General features: G+C 32.2%; 2 protein-coding genes across 3 annotated transcripts; both read right to left on the reverse strand.

Moving 5' to 3' along the window:
• Nucleotides 1-298: 298 nt before the first annotated feature.
• Nucleotides 299-15,404, reverse strand: LOC136971319 (cilia- and flagella-associated protein 52). Of its 2 annotated transcripts, none has more exons than XM_067265773.1 (14): nt 15,350-15,404; nt 12,461-12,526; nt 11,056-11,255; nt 10,848-10,984; nt 10,678-10,769; nt 10,344-10,390; nt 8,226-8,400; nt 7,293-7,473; nt 6,283-6,340; nt 6,086-6,198; nt 4,323-4,471; nt 3,735-3,913; nt 3,243-3,599; nt 299-647 (listed from the first exon to the last, which is right to left on the reverse strand). In XM_067265773.1, the coding sequence occupies exons 1-14, from the start codon at nt 15,360-15,362 to the stop codon at nt 492-494; spliced, it is 1,923 nt and encodes a 640-aa protein (XP_067121874.1). In that variant the 5' UTR covers nt 15,363-15,404; the 3' UTR covers nt 299-491. The 2 variants fall into 2 exon arrangements, with proteins under 2 accessions (XP_067121874.1, XP_067121873.1); XM_067265772.1 differs by having other exon boundaries at nt 300-647; nt 10,344-10,443; nt 10,641-10,769.
• Nucleotides 15,405-15,591: 187 nt separating this feature from the next.
• LOC136971320 (PHD finger protein 10-like) lies at nt 15,592-17,627 on the reverse strand. Its single transcript, XM_067265774.1, has one exon. It carries the CDS (start codon nt 17,509-17,511, stop codon nt 15,910-15,912), a length of 1,602 nt encoding a protein of 533 aa, XP_067121875.1. The 5' UTR covers nt 17,512-17,627; the 3' UTR covers nt 15,592-15,909.
• Between the last annotated feature and the right edge of the window lie 116 nt (nt 17,628-17,743).

Consider the following 17,743-nt stretch of genomic DNA (forward strand, 5'->3'; position numbering starts at 1 on the left):
TAAGGAAACAGCAACTCACATCATGCTTCTCTCAATAACTTGTTTTTGTCAAGTCAGTCAGTTATTTTTGAGGCGAGAGATGAGGCCCTACAAAGGAGCATATTTGGCCATACTCCTTCTTATATGTCCATTGAATATGCCCATGTAGTTATTGAGATCCTAGTTACATATGCTTAATGTATTTTTTGCACTAAGAGACATTTTTAAATAAAAAAGTAATAATTTATAATAAACTGTTTTGATGCTTTAATAAATATCTTATAAAATTTGTCAAAAAGTTTGGCTTCTTTTTTATAAATTCAATTAGTAGTTATATTTTATTTAAAATTTTAAAAATCAGTAAGATAATTACATTAATAATGAAAATGAATTTTGTAGGAAGTTAATAAATATTATTTTTTTTTTTTTATAAAACATTTAAAATTCTGTTATATAAAACACATTCTTCATTTTTAATATAATTTTTTGGTTATAATTTATTTAGAATAGAGTCATATTTTACTTTCTGGGAACTTCCATATTAATATTGCTCCATCTACACTCGTACTCACAATATAATTTCCATCTGGCGAAACTCTAACCTTTGTAATTGTCGAGCAATGTCCACATCCAACGTGAGAAATCATACCTTCTTGGTATTTCCATACCTATTTTTTATTGAATAAAAATGTAGCATTAAAAATATCCAGTTTGACATTGGCTAAATAAAATATATTTTTTTAAATAAAATCACTATTCTAGGATGAATATGTGAATAGAAATAAATTATTTTTATAATAAATTTTATATGGGGTGTCCAAAAAGTTACTGTGCAGTGAGAGATTTGTAATGACGATAAAGTTATACATATGTCATTGCATACAAGACCTGTAAGTTGTATATCTCACATTTTCACTTAGATGGCATTACTACTTACTCACAGATGTTCTAGTTTTTGGAAGATTTCTTTTCCAATTGCATAATCTCTCATGGAATCTGACCTACAAAGTCTCCAGATGCCTGCTTCCTGAATTTTGGAGCCTCTGAGAGGACATTTCTGGCATTAGCTTCTGTAGGAGAAACTACAATATCGTACCAAAAACTTTACTTAAACCTTTTCCACCGTGCAGTAACTTTTCAGACATCCTGTATGATTACAAACATTCCAAAATCTTAGATATTGAAACAGATATCTGCAGTACTGTAAGGTAATGGTATGCAAATGCTCCAAGGAGAGGGCATGAAACTGTTATAGGGGTTCAGAATTTTCCCTTCTTTGAGTTAAAATCGGTGCTAGTTTGAGACACGGGTGAAGTTGGCAATTACCAACATGTACTGTTGGGTATACAACCAGTAATGTTAACAGAATGCTGTCAATGAGCAGAGATGCCTTCCTGTCTTTAGAATAGTCTGATTGTGCATTGAGTTGCCACTTGGTCTACCTAAAGCCTTAATGTGTGGACCAAAACTTACTAATTAGCAGCTTATTATTTATTTTCAGAAAAATTTAATATTCCTATTATATTCATACCAACATTGAAACATTTTTTTGTTTGTAAGAGTTGGGAAGGAATAAGAATATTAAAGTAAAATTTTTCATAAATAAAAAAGTAAACTAGCAAGTAGGCCCGGCGTAGCTCGGGCAAAAGTAACGATAGCGAAGATTAAGATTATTACATTATAGTCACAAAAAAAAGAGTAATTTCATCAACAAACTAAGTTTTTCTAAAGAAAGGTCGAATTTGAAAATCGAATGTTCTAATATTGTTTGATTTTCACGATGTGTTCTGATTATATCCTTCGATTTTCATCAAATGTTCTAAAGAAGAAAGGTCGAGAAAAACTGAACTAATGTGTTTAAATTTGAAAATCGAATATGTTCCAACATATTACTCTTTTTCTTTTTTCTTTTTTTTCCAGCGCCTGTAATCTTGCATGTTGCTTTCTCTTGTTCTCCATTGTTACTTAACACTTTGGAACTTATATCTGGTACCCTAACTGTGCACCAAATTTCAACTTTCAACTGCTAACCGTTTTAGCGAATATTAAGATTATTACGTTGTAGTCAATCTTACCCGTTTTCACAGAATGCAAGAATTGGGTCCTCCTGTTTCCAGACTAATCACAGAAGTTTTAGATAGGTCTAAAAATATGTTTGATTTCGAAAAAAACTGCATCTGAGCCTTGCACTTCACTTTCTCTTAACACTTCCATTGTTACTTAACATTTACATTGTTGATGGAAGTGTTAAGACAATCCTGCCCCTCTCCCCGTGGGGAGGAATTTCGAAAAATCCCTTCTTAGTGTGCGTTCTCGTGACGTACCCTAACTATGTACCAAATTTCAACTTTCAACTCCTAACCATTTGTGCTCTTAACATTTCCATTGTTACGCGACACATCCATTGTTGACTCTTCCATTGTTACTTAACACTTCCATTGTTACTTAACACTTACATTGTTACTTAACATTTCCATTGTTGATGGAAGTGTTAAGACTTAATCCTGTCCCTCTCCCCTGTGGGGAGGAATTTCGAAAAATCCCTTCTTAGTGTGCGTTCTCGTGACGTACCCTAACTGTGTACCAAATTTCAACTTTCAACCCCTTACCGTTTGGGCTCTGCGCTGATCATCATCATCAACTCGTGTCGATTATATATATAGATTTGTTATTTATACTATGAATGAACTTCAAATGTACTAAATTAGACAGGCTTTTTAAAAGAATGAGGTGTTAAGAAAGTTCTCTTTGTAATGTAGTTTATTAATTTTTATATGTATATAGAGTGACCAATATAGTGCACTAAGGAGGAACTGAACCAGTACAAATAAATATAAGTTATATAAAAATATATGTTTTATTGAATTTTTCCTAATTGGAAGAGATTAACCCCACAAAACCCCTGTGTGCACAGTCTTTAAGTTAGTCTATATTATCATAAAGAAGAAATTTCATGCAGCACAAAATAATACCTTCCATATTTAAAAGCAAAGAAGATGAAATGATAATGATGTATTTCATATAGTTATTTGTGTAAGTTTAGAAATGTAACTTTGTTTTTTATTTAACCTTTTGCTTTCATTTTCTTACAGCAAATGCAACAGATACTTTAATATTTTGAATGTCAATTGGAATTTCAGTATTATTGTTTTGTGTCAAACTAAGGTGTCAAAATATATTTTAATATGATTTATTTAATTACTATTTATGTAGTGTTTGTTACTAATTTTTATATAAATCTTAGATCTTATTTTATATATTACCTTTAATAATTTATCTTCTCCGCCACTTACGAAATGTTTATCATCCCCTGTAACATCCAAACTATTAATTGATCCTAGATTGGAAGCATCCAAAGTTCTTATTTTGGAACCATCATAAACTTCCCAGAATTCGATTTTTCGATTCGTACCACAAGTAACAATTTGACATTCTTTTGCGCCATAACACACTTCATGGCATATACTATGAGATAATATAATCTGATTCCTTCTGTAGTCTTGTAAATCCCAGATAGCGCAAGTTCCATCTGTACTGGCAGTTACACATTCTTTCTCGTTTTTATGCACTCGAATGCACGAAACTGGACCTCTATGCTCCTTCATTGATGTTACAAGAGACTTAATAGGGATTGAATATAAGTCAATATGGATTAAATAATTCTCAAATAAAAAATTTCAATTAACAATGAAATACAATAAATAATTTCTTTAAGATTGAACCACTAAGATACCACTAAAACCATTAAAATATACCTGCTTATTGGGCAATATTTTCCATAAGCGTACTTCTCCTTCACCACCACCACTAATAATGAAATTCGAATCATATGTCATCGCTACTGCAGTTATTGCTTTACTATGAGAATTATGAATTATGAATAATAATTTTCCAGTTTCTGGAGTATGAGCTCTTATATTACCATCATCCCATCCTGATATTTAAAAACAATCAACTTAAACCAGGACATAATGACTCTATAATCCAATGAAGACAAGAAACAAAGTCAAACATAGAATTCTGATTTGTCAATGCCAAGTTTTTGTTGTTATAAAACCAGCTAAAGATGAAACAATGATTTGAAAATGTTTCTCATATTCAGAAAAAAACTTTGAGACAAATAGTTCTAAATAGTTTTAGATAAAAGCAAATAAATTCTGTTAAAGAACACACACAAAATAACCTTGCATATTTTATAAATTTGTATAAATATAGAATTATCTTTGAAAACGGAGTTCTGTTTTGCAATTAAATAATCATATCTCAGAATGTGGACTTGAATATGTTTGAGTCTGTTTCTCATTATCATTATGTAAAAAAATATAACTAGAAAAAAATCATACCACTAATAATACATTGTCCATTTGGAGAAAAGCACATAGCATTACAAACCATGTTCTTTACTGTTATTCGCAAAAGTTCTTGGCTAGTTTTTATATTCCATATTCGAATTGTTTCTTTAGAACAAGTACCGAATACATCAGATGAATTGCTGTACATTGAACAGATAAATTTATATTAAAAGTTAAATGAAGTTTATTTAAGAGACATTATACATAATTATTCAGTTAAAACAAAAATACAAATTCAAATTATTTAATTACGATAATTATAAGATTATAATCATTAGATAGAGAGACTGTAAATTTATCATTTCCTTACATTTCTGATGTTAAAAGTTATTCAATGATATAAATTCATGCTGTTCATCTACAAAAGCAATAAAACAAAAATGATAGATTGATTTGAACTCCTAAAGAGTTAAATATTGTTAATGTACAGGTTCTCTAATTTGCAATTCTTCCTATAATGAATATTTTGACTGACAAAACATGAACCCAGTGAATATAGTATATGAATATATGAGGTTTATTATGCTACATATGAACGAAACTCTAAATTTGCCAATTAAAATTCCTCATATTTCAAACCTGAAGAATTCTGAATATGTACTGTACAGTGCATCTTACCAGGAAATATTCTCTAAGTTGGATATCCAACTCAGAGAATACTACCTGATGTGATTTACATACATTCTTCTCTATGGTATTGCATACTATAATAGATCGTGTGCAATATATGCTTATCAAGTAATAACTGATTATTTTTATTATTAATATCTATATAAAGAATTCTCCTTGTAGTATTAGAGACAAATTCCTCATCTCTCAATATCAAAGATTAATTCTTTTATCTTAAAATCAAATTGAAGAAATTTCAATTACTATTAATAAAGCTGAGTGAAACACTTAATGCAAAGCATCCAAATGTTTTCAAAATTATAGATATTGAATTCTATCTCATTACCATTTCTTTTTATGTGGAACAGTACTCTGTAACAACGCTGCATGCCTTATATTTCCCCTTTTTATATGGAAACAAAATAAAGATGAGAAATAAAACGCCTGCATTGTTGTTACGTAGAACTGTTCCACATAAAAATAAACAACAAATGATACAATGCGGTTTCAGAAAAATAAAGCCGGAAATATATCTTTTGCAAAATTTAATTTCTCAATAAATTTAATTCTCAAAAGCATTATTTAGAGAAATTAAATAATTTAATTTGCTTAATTATTTATATTTATATATGTTGGTATAAAATATTTTAAAAAATTATGTTATTTAGAAATGTTTCTTAGTTTTTTAGTTCATATAATAAATAAATTTATGTTTAAACCTTTAATATAACAAAAAATATATATATAATAGTCTCACTGTTTTCTTTATCCAATTTATAAAGCTTTGAGACTGTTATAACTTATGTAAACAGGGTCAGATTTGCATATTAAACAAGCTGTAGCTTAGGACCTTGCATTATGAGTCTATAGTTAGGGCCTCAAATTTTTACTTCTATCGTTATTTGGTAGCAGGTATAAGGGCCTGTTTTGTTATAGTTTAGAGCCACAAGTTTAAGTCTGGTCCTGCATATAACTTCTACCAAATTTTCTTCAATTTGATCTAACTTTAACTACCTAAAATTAAAGTGGAAAGTACAAAGATGATACACTTTTTACTTTAAATTGTATTTTCTTAATTCTGAATATACTTTTCAGTTATAATTTTTATAATAGACGAAAGAAAAACATCATTAACAAGTACTTACTAAGGAAATGCTAGATCGTTTATTTTACTGTCGTGGCAAGTAAATAATAAATCACATTGAAAGTCAATTATGTTAGCCCTGTAAATATGACACGCTGCCGTCCCTATAAAAATCTAATTAAAAGACAATAAAATCAGATTTAAAATATTTAGTTTAAAAGATCTTTTGAAGATTCCTTAAAGAAAAATAAATATTACTTGATTTCCTTCACCACGTAATGAAATGCTTGTAATTGTACCAATAATCTTTTCTTTTCTGATTAAAAATAAATAATATTTTTTTAAATATTACTTAAATACTCATGTAAGTCGATTTAAAAATATATTATACAATATTTAATAATATATACTGTATCTAGTTAGAGTAATTTGTAAGTAAATTTGTAATTTTTGTAAATTTATTAATTTCTCTAATAAGTTGTTGAATGTTTGAAAACTTAATATTATATGAAATGAGCTAATTAGTAAGATGTAAAGTTATTGCATAAAACTATAAAATAAAGCAAGGTTAAAAATAAAACAGTTAAATTGAATTATAATGAATCATTCCAAAAACAAATTATTGTAATTTCCTGTGAATAAACCGTGGGTTGTCCGAGTTTTAATGTCAAAAAGGGTGAGAGTTATCCGTCAATTTAAGTCACAATTATGATCTAACCCAACAGCTTTTCCTTTGTTTAAACTTACAAAAAGCATCTTTGAAACTTGTAAAATATCTTTCATACACCATACATATCCGTAACCCACCAAAGATGCATAAAGATATGCTTCTATTTTGTATGTCAATCCATGTCTTATTTGATATCATTAGATACTCCTACTTAATCTGCAACTTGAAAGTTGACAAATTTCAGTTAATTTCTGATAAATAAAACTATTTAAAAGCTGACTTAATTTTAACCTGTTAGTCCTCTACAGCAAATAAGAGCTAAGCAATCATTTCTAAAGTTTATATTGTTGTATATTGTATAGTCTGTGTATAACAGTAAAATTAACAATGACGACGTTAATTGCAATTACTCTATTTACTGCTTATTTGCTTTATATTTGGTATGTCAATTATTTATGCCAAGAACCATTCTATACTTGTGTTGACTTCAGGTACTGTACATCTTTAATAAGTTGTTTCTTAAAAATCAATCATTGAAAGCATTCATAAATTTACTAGATTTACAGATTTAGATAAAATATAATTAAAATATATTTACTTAATTTCTGCTAAGCACATTTTCTTTTTAGTAAGAGATCCCATTTTTCCTTCAACTTTATTAGCGCCTTGTTTTATGTTTAAAGGCTCATTTATGGTTTCTTGATAAACACGAACTAAAGTGCCATCGCCCGTCCCTATGAGCAATTCGTTGGTTTTTAACCATACAATGGAATGAATTCCTGAAACAAACATAATTCTTCTGAAAAATTCTGTATAACACATTAAATTAATTTATTCTTTTTGGATAAATTTGATATAAATGTATAAAAATGGAAGTAAGTAACCTTTCTCAATTTGTTCTATACAGTATTTTCATACATATACTGTATTATCATACAGTATATGTATGAAAATACAGGTACTGTACAGATGCTGTACAGTATACATTTTCATGCAGTCTGTATTTTTTATGTTTAAGATACACTAAGATACATTAGCACAAAGTTAAAATTGTGTGCGATGCAACTATTACGAGATTTCATTAAAAAATAAGTTTTAAGTGTTATAGAAAGACAAAACGCTTTAATTTTTGAGGGTAGAGGCGAGTTTTCAAAAAATTGTAAGTGCCAATAACGAGTAAAATCTTCATTAAGTCCGACCCCTGTATCTCCCCATCCCCTCGACCTTTAACCACCAAAATTTAACAGCATCAATGTCCGTTATATACAAGCTGCCGTGCCGAATTTCGTTTCTTAATCTTTATTCCATCGTAACATATTAAACAAAATAGATGCCAAAACGGGCACACACAAAAACAAGTGAACAGACCTTTTACTTTTTTGGGTTCAGGGGTCGAAAAACGTCGAGATTTGTAAGAAACCCTGAGACACGATTACAATACTTTCCCGTGTTACATACACAAAAGCCGGCAAATTAACATTAATTATGCTACTTTATAAATTTATTTCAAAAGAAAAATAAAAATTCTCACCCATTTGGTAATACTTGCTGTCACCTTTAATTTTCTTATTTATTTTTCTTTCCATTTGATAAACCATGATCGGACACATTGATATTTCTTCATAGTCGCCCTTGATGTTCAATCGAATTTTAATAATATCTCCGGTAAACGTACCGCAATACAAATATTCATCGTTGGCATCGATCTATAAATGAAAAATAATTCCATGTGAATTTATATAACTCCAATCCAATGGTATCCTTCAGTATTCAGAGCATTTTTATGGTGACTGAAATGTCACTAAACTTGAAAAGTACAGTAAAGTATTTTACATTCCTGTTTTAATTATGGCGAATAGCACTAATATTCGGTACGCATTACGCTAAACCGGGATTTATGGCCGGATGACCGAGTGGTTAAGGGGAGCAGCCTACCTCTCTGGAGTTCCGACAGGTTTTTCGACCTGTCGGGCCCCATCACTCAACACTCGGCTGCCCAAATGTGGACCTGCCAGAACTCATACAGTGGCGTAGGAAACATAATTGGCGCCCAGGGCACGACACTTTATTTGCGCCCCATCCTCCCTCCAGAAACACACAGTTTGTCTTGGAGACCATTTGGGCGCCCCTCTGCGATTGGCGCCCGGTGCATGATACACCCCCTTGCACCCCCCTCGCTACTCCACTGAACTCGTAATGGGTTTGCTAAAAATAGGGGGGCCTTCTTAGTTCACAGGGCGGAAACAGTTCACTGTATTGGCATTTTATTTTCACTGCGCGTCGCGACTTCAAAAAGTGATCTATAACTAAATGTGGCGGTCGCGAAAATTTGTCAATAGTAAAATTTTGTACAGCGCTTTTTTTCTGCATCGACGATTATAAAATCAAAATGGCGGTCAACTCAGAAAAACGTTGAAGATGCCCTGTATCCTGCAGTATCAAATATTCAGCCAAGATTTAATTTTTTATGTAAAAGTCCACATCTACATCCATCTCATTTGTATGAAAATTTGCTTTTGTCTTTAATAAATAATAAATATGTATATCAAAGAATTGTCTTGGAATAAATTGTTTTATGATGATGTGATTTTGAGTATGTGATTTTACTTGGATACCTATTTTATATGCCTGTATACCGGAGGTGACGAAAGAACAAAGTTTAAGTAAATCTAAGTATTATATTATTATTACAGTACAAACTCGATTATTCGAACAATTTGCAATAATAAGAATAATACATAAAAACAGAACGTGTAGCGTTGTACATGCGGAAAGAAATTCTTCATGTAATTGGAATCACTACGTCATCTGTCGATTACAGCGCCGCGAAACTAGGTCATATACGTAGGCCTAACATTACGATAGATCTTGAATAAATTAATTTAACTTCAAATTCAGTAATTTTATTACAATATTTGTAGTGTATAAAGATTTAAATTACAGTGCTGAGTAATCCAAAACACAAATAAAAAGAGTTTCAGGATTATCCGAAAGACGCCGGTCCCATCACGTTCGGATTATCGAGTTCCCCCTGTAATATATATATATATATTTATACAGTGTATGTGTATTTGCTGAATATTAATTATAATTTATAGTCAATAGTCCTATAGTTAGCAATAGGATGAAAAGAGGCAAGGCGAATAGGGGTGCCATCTGAAATCCATGGATATAACTTGTTATTTATTAGTACAGTATATATACATCAAATCTTTTTATATTTTTAATTTATAAATAATTAAAATATATTAAAACCAACAACTGTAGTGCCTTTGACCGGTGTGCTTCTCTCCTCTTTCTCTGTAAAACGCGTTTACAGAGAAAGAGGAGAGAAGCACACCGGTCAAAGGCACTACAGTTGTTGGTTTTAATTTATTTTCACTCCGGTGTTGTTCCTTTATATAATTAAAATATTGTATTGGGCTACATTTGAGAATCCTAATCATTGTATTTTCGGAGACAAAATCGTGAAGACAATAAATGGATTAGTAAATATGATCACCTTGTTGGATAGTGACAAATACATTTAAAAAATGGATGGTTTTTACTACAAAATACGTGATTATGCAAGATATAAATCATTTAAAGTAAAATTATCATTTAACTCAATTGATTATTTACTAATAAAGAAAACAGTTTAAAATCTAACCTCCAGGCAAATAATTTCTCTTTTGATGTAACCCATTCGAACACTTTCTGGAATAAGTTTCTTATTAAAGTTATTTAAGTGCCAAACTTTCAACGTTTCTCTGTAAAAATTTTTTAAAAATGTAAAATTAAATTGCACTAATAAAATATTAAATATAACTTTTGCATACTTTAAACTGTGTAAACAAAACCATTAAGCATTAAAAAAAGGGGGTATATGGGGGTATCAAAGTCTTAAATGCGTAGGACTTCTAAAAGTTCTAAAAGACTTAATTCGGTCCTACATGTGAGTATTTACCTTCCACCTGTAACCAATACTTTATCGAATATGTTACCACATTTCAGGATATTAGCTCTTCCTTCTTTGCCAGTTGTTGCAGGCAAACCACATAAAAGTCTTCTATCTTCTATATTGTAACAAACGATACTGTAAAATATTTTTCAATTATATAAATATATCAGAAAACAATAATTCTTACATAATATCTATAAGAATGCAACTTACTTTCCATCGTCTTCGCCACCGAGGGAAAAAAGATAGCGATCATTAGGTGAGAAGGATACAGAAATGACTTTTACTCTGTGAATAGTATATCTGTCTATTTCCTTTCTATCATGAAAATCCCAAAGTATCACACAAGTCTGTGTAATAACGTTATAAAAATTAATCCATATTCAATTAGAACGGGTTTGAATATATTTTAAAAACTCACTTTATAATTCATGAGAGTTTCTTGACCAGATGCTATATAATTCCCATTCTTAGATACTGCCAAACAGGTAATAGAATTTGAATGCCCATTTAAAAAACATTCTTTCTTGTGAAGAATATCCTTGATCACAATAGTATTTCCTAATCCATACAGTAAATGGATTTTGTCCGGATGGACTATCAAACCATGTTTTACATTACCTAAAAGCATTAAAAATAAACAAGAATGCCTAAAAGTAAACCTACAAGTCCATCCTGCTCATCATGGATTTGACTAGGACACAATGGAAATGGCCGAGTGGTGATGTGGATCCGACATATTCGAAATAGATCAACCAAGAAAATTTTCCGAGGGTTCTGACTTCAATTTGAACCCAGAAAATTAATAATATGATGTTCAGAGAGTCGAATTATTAACATGCACACCCAGTGGTGATATTCAGTGGGTTCGCACAGGTTCGGCCGAACCCGTTGTTAAAATTTTCAGTTTTCCGAACCTTGTTAAACACACGGAACATTTCTCAGTGGTTTTGTTTTTTTTAAAAAAAATATATATATATTAAAATATACGTATTATACCCTGTAACACTACTAAACTAGAGCCTTATACCCCATTCGCACCGAGCATTTCAATGTAGATTGTGAGCAAGGTCGGGGACTATGTCTTGGCGCGATCTCTCTCGACCGTTTCAATCTCGACCGAAACGAGGTTTAATCGCAATCGATTTAAAAGAGTTCTTGAAACTAGATCCAGTCATAAGAGAGATCCCACAATCTCAAGCGCGCGAGATAATACAAGATGGCTGTGGAACACGTATCGCGCTATGGACAGCGAAATAAAAAGGATATTGTATTTTGAGAGATGATGACATCTGCTATTATCAGCAGTGTCATTCGGGGTGAAAAATTTCTCTGCCTGAAAAAAAGGTCGACAGCACTAATACACTATTGTTACCTGGTCTTCGCCCAGGGCTCGTTACGTTCCGAATACGCCACTGATTATTAGATATATCGCAAGAAAAGGTATTGTATTTATTTCTAGCCAAAACTTCCATTTTGTTTGTTAGTGATTGTCAGGGAAAAATTTTCTGCTAGCGAACCCTTTGTTAACTATTTCTAATATCACCACTGTGCACACCTATCACTTTGAAAATCACTATAGTAGATACATGCTTAGTGCTCGTTCATGAGACGTCTAAGAGTCTGATCAGGACTCGAATACAGGTTAAACTATTATAAATTTTCATGCACGGTTTGGCCTGATATATTGGGACGTCCCTTATTATTGGTCATCCATTTTGAATTTGGTTAAACTCATGATAAGCATGTTAAAATATTCTCTAAATGCTCACAGGACGAAAAGAGTTCTTAATAAAGTCAATAATAAAATACTGTATTTCAATTACCTTTAAATCCTATGGTTGAAATTAATTCCACATTTGGAAGAGATTCATCAATATCATCATTTTTATCTAAGAAAAATAAAAAATAAATATTAATCAATGGGTTACACGCATACAACTTTCTGCTTCCTAATTTTCCATTGTGGTTCTAGTACGATTCATTAATACTCATGTAAACTGTGCCGCTTGAGTGGCAACATGGAAGCGAATCGTGCTTCCAGCAGGAGGACCCAAATTAAGGATGTATGCTTTGTTCAGAGAGGCTCTCCCCTCATATTAAATCGAATAATAATAAAAATGTTACATAATTATATTGGTAAGATTCTAGCTCTGAATGAGGGGTTGCAACCTCTCATTCAGAGCTAGAATCTTACTTACTTCCTTCACTTTATAATAATAAACAAATAAAAAAACCAGTCCTATTAAAATATAAAGTTTTTGTATTTTTTTTTTCGTGCTAGAGCAATTTACAAGGAATAAATACAGTAAGCCATCTCCATCTTTTATGCTCTCAACACTTGTCTTGATGATGGATTTTGAGTTTTTGACTAAAAGTATATGGACTTTTTCATAGCAAATTATTCAGTATTTCTTCACTAATAATAATAATAATAAATTTAAGGCTATTTTATCCGATGGAAGTTTTTATCGCTGTTATTATCTGAAAGTTTAGTTTGTTTGGTTTATTAAGATATGGCAACGTAACACTTGGGCGAGCTGCCTAGGAGGGATGCCTTCCGGGAGGTCTTTTAATTAAGGGTAACTGGCCCCTATTTAGAGGGGTTATAGACGTGGAGAAAACCCGGAAAATTCCACTTGGCCAGCCCGTCCGAGCGAGGCGCAAACCCACGACCGAACTCCCAGTGTTCGGGGTCGTTTGGACACACTGGTGGGCACCTGGGAGCAGTGGCGTAGCTAGGGGGTGCGGTAGGTGCGGTCCGCATCGGGACCCTGAAAAACGATCGGCCCATGGGGGCCCCAAAATCACGAAAGTAGACCCAAAAATTTTTTTCGGGGGCCCACAAATCTGGTTTCGCATCGGGCCCGGAGAATCGTAGCTACGCCACTGCCTGGGAGTTTAGAATACAGAATGAATTTAAATTGAAAAAAAATCGACTTTAAACACTAAAAACCCATTTAAGTTTTACTTATTCATGTTACTATCCATCTTTGATACATAAAATTTAATATATTAACTTACAAGTGTAACAATATTCATAATAAAAGGCTCAATACCTTCATTCTGTACTCAGTAATTTTATAAAACTTAAAAATAATCGATTTAAAATGCTGTCTAAGGCTCCATACTCAAAGTTTATTAATCTATTAAGCTAATTATAAAAAGTATTCAAATACTAGAACTTAATCACCATATCAGTAGTAAATATTCAGATGGTATTTACCTTAAAAATTTTAAATTAAAAAGCTAATTTGTATCATAAATATTGATGTTCCTATCAGCGCCGGATTAAGCCTCTAGCGGGCTCTAGACAGAATTTAAATTGGGGCCCTATTTAAATAAGTTGCTTCTAAACAAATCTTATATAATGTGACATTAGCGTAGCTAGCATGGGTGACACCCGGTCAAGTCACACCGTAGTGTCACCCTTTTTAACTGTTTTATAAAGCACTATTGAATTGTAATAACTTCGCACTCGAGCAACTTGAACGCTACATCGAATATGCGATGTCGCGACGTATAAGTTTAAATTTAGAAAATGAATCATAACCATACATCAGTATTACTATGAGAGGCGGCCCTAGGAATATTTCTAGATGTGCGAGAGATCTCGTGAGAGAGATTACTTCTGACGCACGGATGGCTGTTGACCTTTTTTTTTTTTTTTTTTTAGGCAATGGCTAATGAAGCCGGGCCCTAGACATTTGCCTACTTTGCCTATTCGATAATCCGGCTCTGGTTCCTATTATAATAGAAAGGATAAATACAATGTTATGTTTGGAGGATGGATCAACACAATCACTTACACAGGAAGGGTGGAGTTAAATTAACGTATACTAATCTTATATTTTATATTCGAATGTCCCTTTGTGTCATTCACAAATAACATGTAGGCCTATAATCTATTCAGAGATCCGATAGATCAATTAATTGCTGCGGGCCATGAAATTTGATACACAGTATACAATACTCAGACTTTGCCCCTTTCTACTGCACACCACGGTAGCATCTTTGATATTTTAATTAAATATAAATTTCAGAATTATTTAGGTACTTAAAATCTGTAAAGGTTTGTTTATTTTTTATCAATTCATTTGAATCCGTTCTCCTCTTCCAGCCATCCTGAAAACAGACAAATCTACATAATCAATGAATTAAAATAACCAAACTTTGCATCCATATTCCAATAAACTAATACGAAATTAATCAAATCATGTTTTTACAACGGATTTAAATATTCTGACAATAAGTAAGCCCCCTTTTGTATGTTGGCTATCTGCAGGGCTGGACTTAAAACTTGTGGCCCTAAGTTATAATATATAACAAGCCTTTTTCCTGGTGATAGATGTAAAAATGTGAGGCCCAAGCTGCAACTTATGTGCAAATCTGGCCCTGAGCTTAGGGCCTAGCATATTTACATATACCATCTGGTAGAGGGGAAGGGCCTGTTATATTATACAAGTTTGTGTAAGGTTATACAGTTCAAAGCTACATCAGGAGCATAATTCTTATTGATGACCCCCTCTAAACTCGCTTAACGACGGTCGTAAAGCGGAGTAAGGCAAATTTAATGCAAAAAGTGATGATAATCGTTTAGAAATTAAATTTTTAAAGTAATTAATATATTTGCCCCCTCCTAATGATTCATTATGTCGTTATTTATATCAAAGCTAATTAAAATGTCAAAAAATAATTAGAAAAAGAATTCTTACTGGAAAGCGCCATATTGCTTTTTTTGTTAGGTTCTATTTAAATGCGTTGCTATGGCAATATAAACATCAGCTACAATTTAAACACTTGTAAGAATTTGTATTTTTTTTTTGTTGTTTTTTTAATTCTGACATTAAATAACTGTTAACTTCTTTTATTAATATTTAAATCTCCAAATGTATAATTAATATCCTTATAAATATCTATAATAAAAGATTCAATAACAATTATTAAAATATCAACATTTGACAGAATTTTTTTTTAATATAAATGAATTAAAACTTTAAACAATGTCAAGAAAAAATCTGATAATATCCTTAAGAATATTTCTTTTTAAATGTAAAATGCTTTACATTAAGTATTCATTTTTTGTTTGTTAACCATCAACATCAATATTGTCACCAATCAAATTGACAAAAGAATTAAAATTTCTCACAAATGAATTATTAGTTTAGTAATTTTGGATTAATATCAATTACTTTTCTTAATTTGTAATGGATATTTGCAAACGAATTAAAATTACTTTACACTTATAAGTTTTATAGAATCTCATTACTAGTTCCTATTTGTTTAAGCTGTTCCTAGAATTCTCTGACGTGTGGCTGCGAACTCCACCGGTAGTACACTGGGAACAGAGCCGGCACACCCAGCGGCCGCTCGGTATGCTTTTCAGACCCACACAAAATGTGTGATAGCCCCTGTCGCAGTTATCGCAGAACATCATTTTGTCTTCGTCGTAAGGATCCATACACAGCATGCAAGTTTTACAGTCCATGCATTGCCACGGATAAGTTTTAATAGCTTCTACCATCGAAGACGACAAATCTAAACAGGAAGGATGGTTACTGTTATTACATTCGGAGCAATGTATCAGTTCTTCTGACTTTCCTTCTTTATTTACTTCACTGTTTCCTTGACACACTTTACAAATTGCATTTGGTTTATGTTTTTGTCTGTATGTTGTCGGAGGAATGAGGATATTTTTCTGGGATACGGAATATGAACTACTCTTCGATTTTGTCATTTCGGATCCCGAACTACTTTCTCCACTACCGTGCGTACACTGACTTGAAGAACAGGAGATTTCGGATGCGGAGCTTTCTTCTGAATCCGACTGGCTTCCGTCCGAACTGGGCTGCACGTAAACGGTTCCCAATTCTTGCGGAGGGCCATATAATACTGTGTTGACCGGTAAATACTTTAATTCTTGGGAAGTGTATTTCCTATAATAATCCTGATACTGACCCGGTAAAAGAGCAACCGGATATAATCCCATTGTCGGACCATCCTTGTTAAGTTTGATTATTCTATTATTAGGGTAATGGATAGTATATGTTTGTAAATCAAATGAAGCTTTCCTTTCTTCTTTTCTTTCATGATTTAAATGAGTATTATATTCAGCAGCCGAATGAACGGCTTTTTTAACAAACTCAGACATTTTATTTTTATCTACGTTAGGAGGAGCATACTCCTTAAACTTCTCGCTGACAGACTGTCTTTCCTTTTCCTGTAACATTTGAAGATACTCATGAAATTTATCAGGAAAATCCTTACTGATTAACTCTAAAATATCGTCGGCTTTTACGGCAGTGAGACCGAGTTCGCACTGCATCTCGGACACGACTCCCTTCTCCTTCAAATACAACCTCTCTTCTGGCTCCACGACTCTTCTAGTGAGATCCGGATACCTCCTCCTAAAAGATTTAATGCATAAAAAGTCAGAGATCTGTTCTTGTAGTATGTAATAATCTCCTTTTCCAACCGGCCACTGATATTCGAATAGATCATTCACGTTGAAATGTCTAGTCGTATTGGCCACTTCTTCGTCAAAGTATCTTCTTTTGAAGGAGCTTCGGTAACTTCTATGACTGCTGAAGCTATTCTGAGAATCTTCATCCAGAACGACCTCCTTTAAGTTTGCTGACGTATTCCTGCAGCTGTCGACACTCCACGAGCTTCTTGCATCTTCCTCGAAGCACTGAACACCTGATGCTCGCTTCCTGTACAAATCAGGAACCAAACGAGGCGTTAAAATCATTTTGGGACGATCTAAAATACTTTCCATAATTCCCTCCGAAGGAAACGAATTAAATGAATCGCCGCTCTCCATTAGTTCGGATCCACTTAAATAATTATTTGCTGCCCAAAATGAATCTTCGCTCATTACGAATAAATCGTTATTTCTTTATCTAAAAACAAGCTCATCTCCTGCCCTGACCTAAACATTGTAAAAAATAATAATAAAATAAAAATCAAAATAAAAAACAAAGAAAATTCTCACAGCACCCCCTGCTGAGAGATTTACGTTATCGGCCATCTTAATTAAATTAATTTCAAATGTTAATAAATTAAACTTCTAATAATAAAAAAATGTTATGTCTTATAATCGGTAATTA

This window comes from Centruroides vittatus, unplaced genomic scaffold, assembly GCF_030686945.1.
Source record: "Centruroides vittatus isolate TY-2023 unplaced genomic scaffold, ASM3068694v2 contig_2460, whole genome shotgun sequence".
Taxonomy (NCBI): Eukaryota; Metazoa; Arthropoda; class Arachnida; order Scorpiones; family Buthidae; genus Centruroides; species Centruroides vittatus.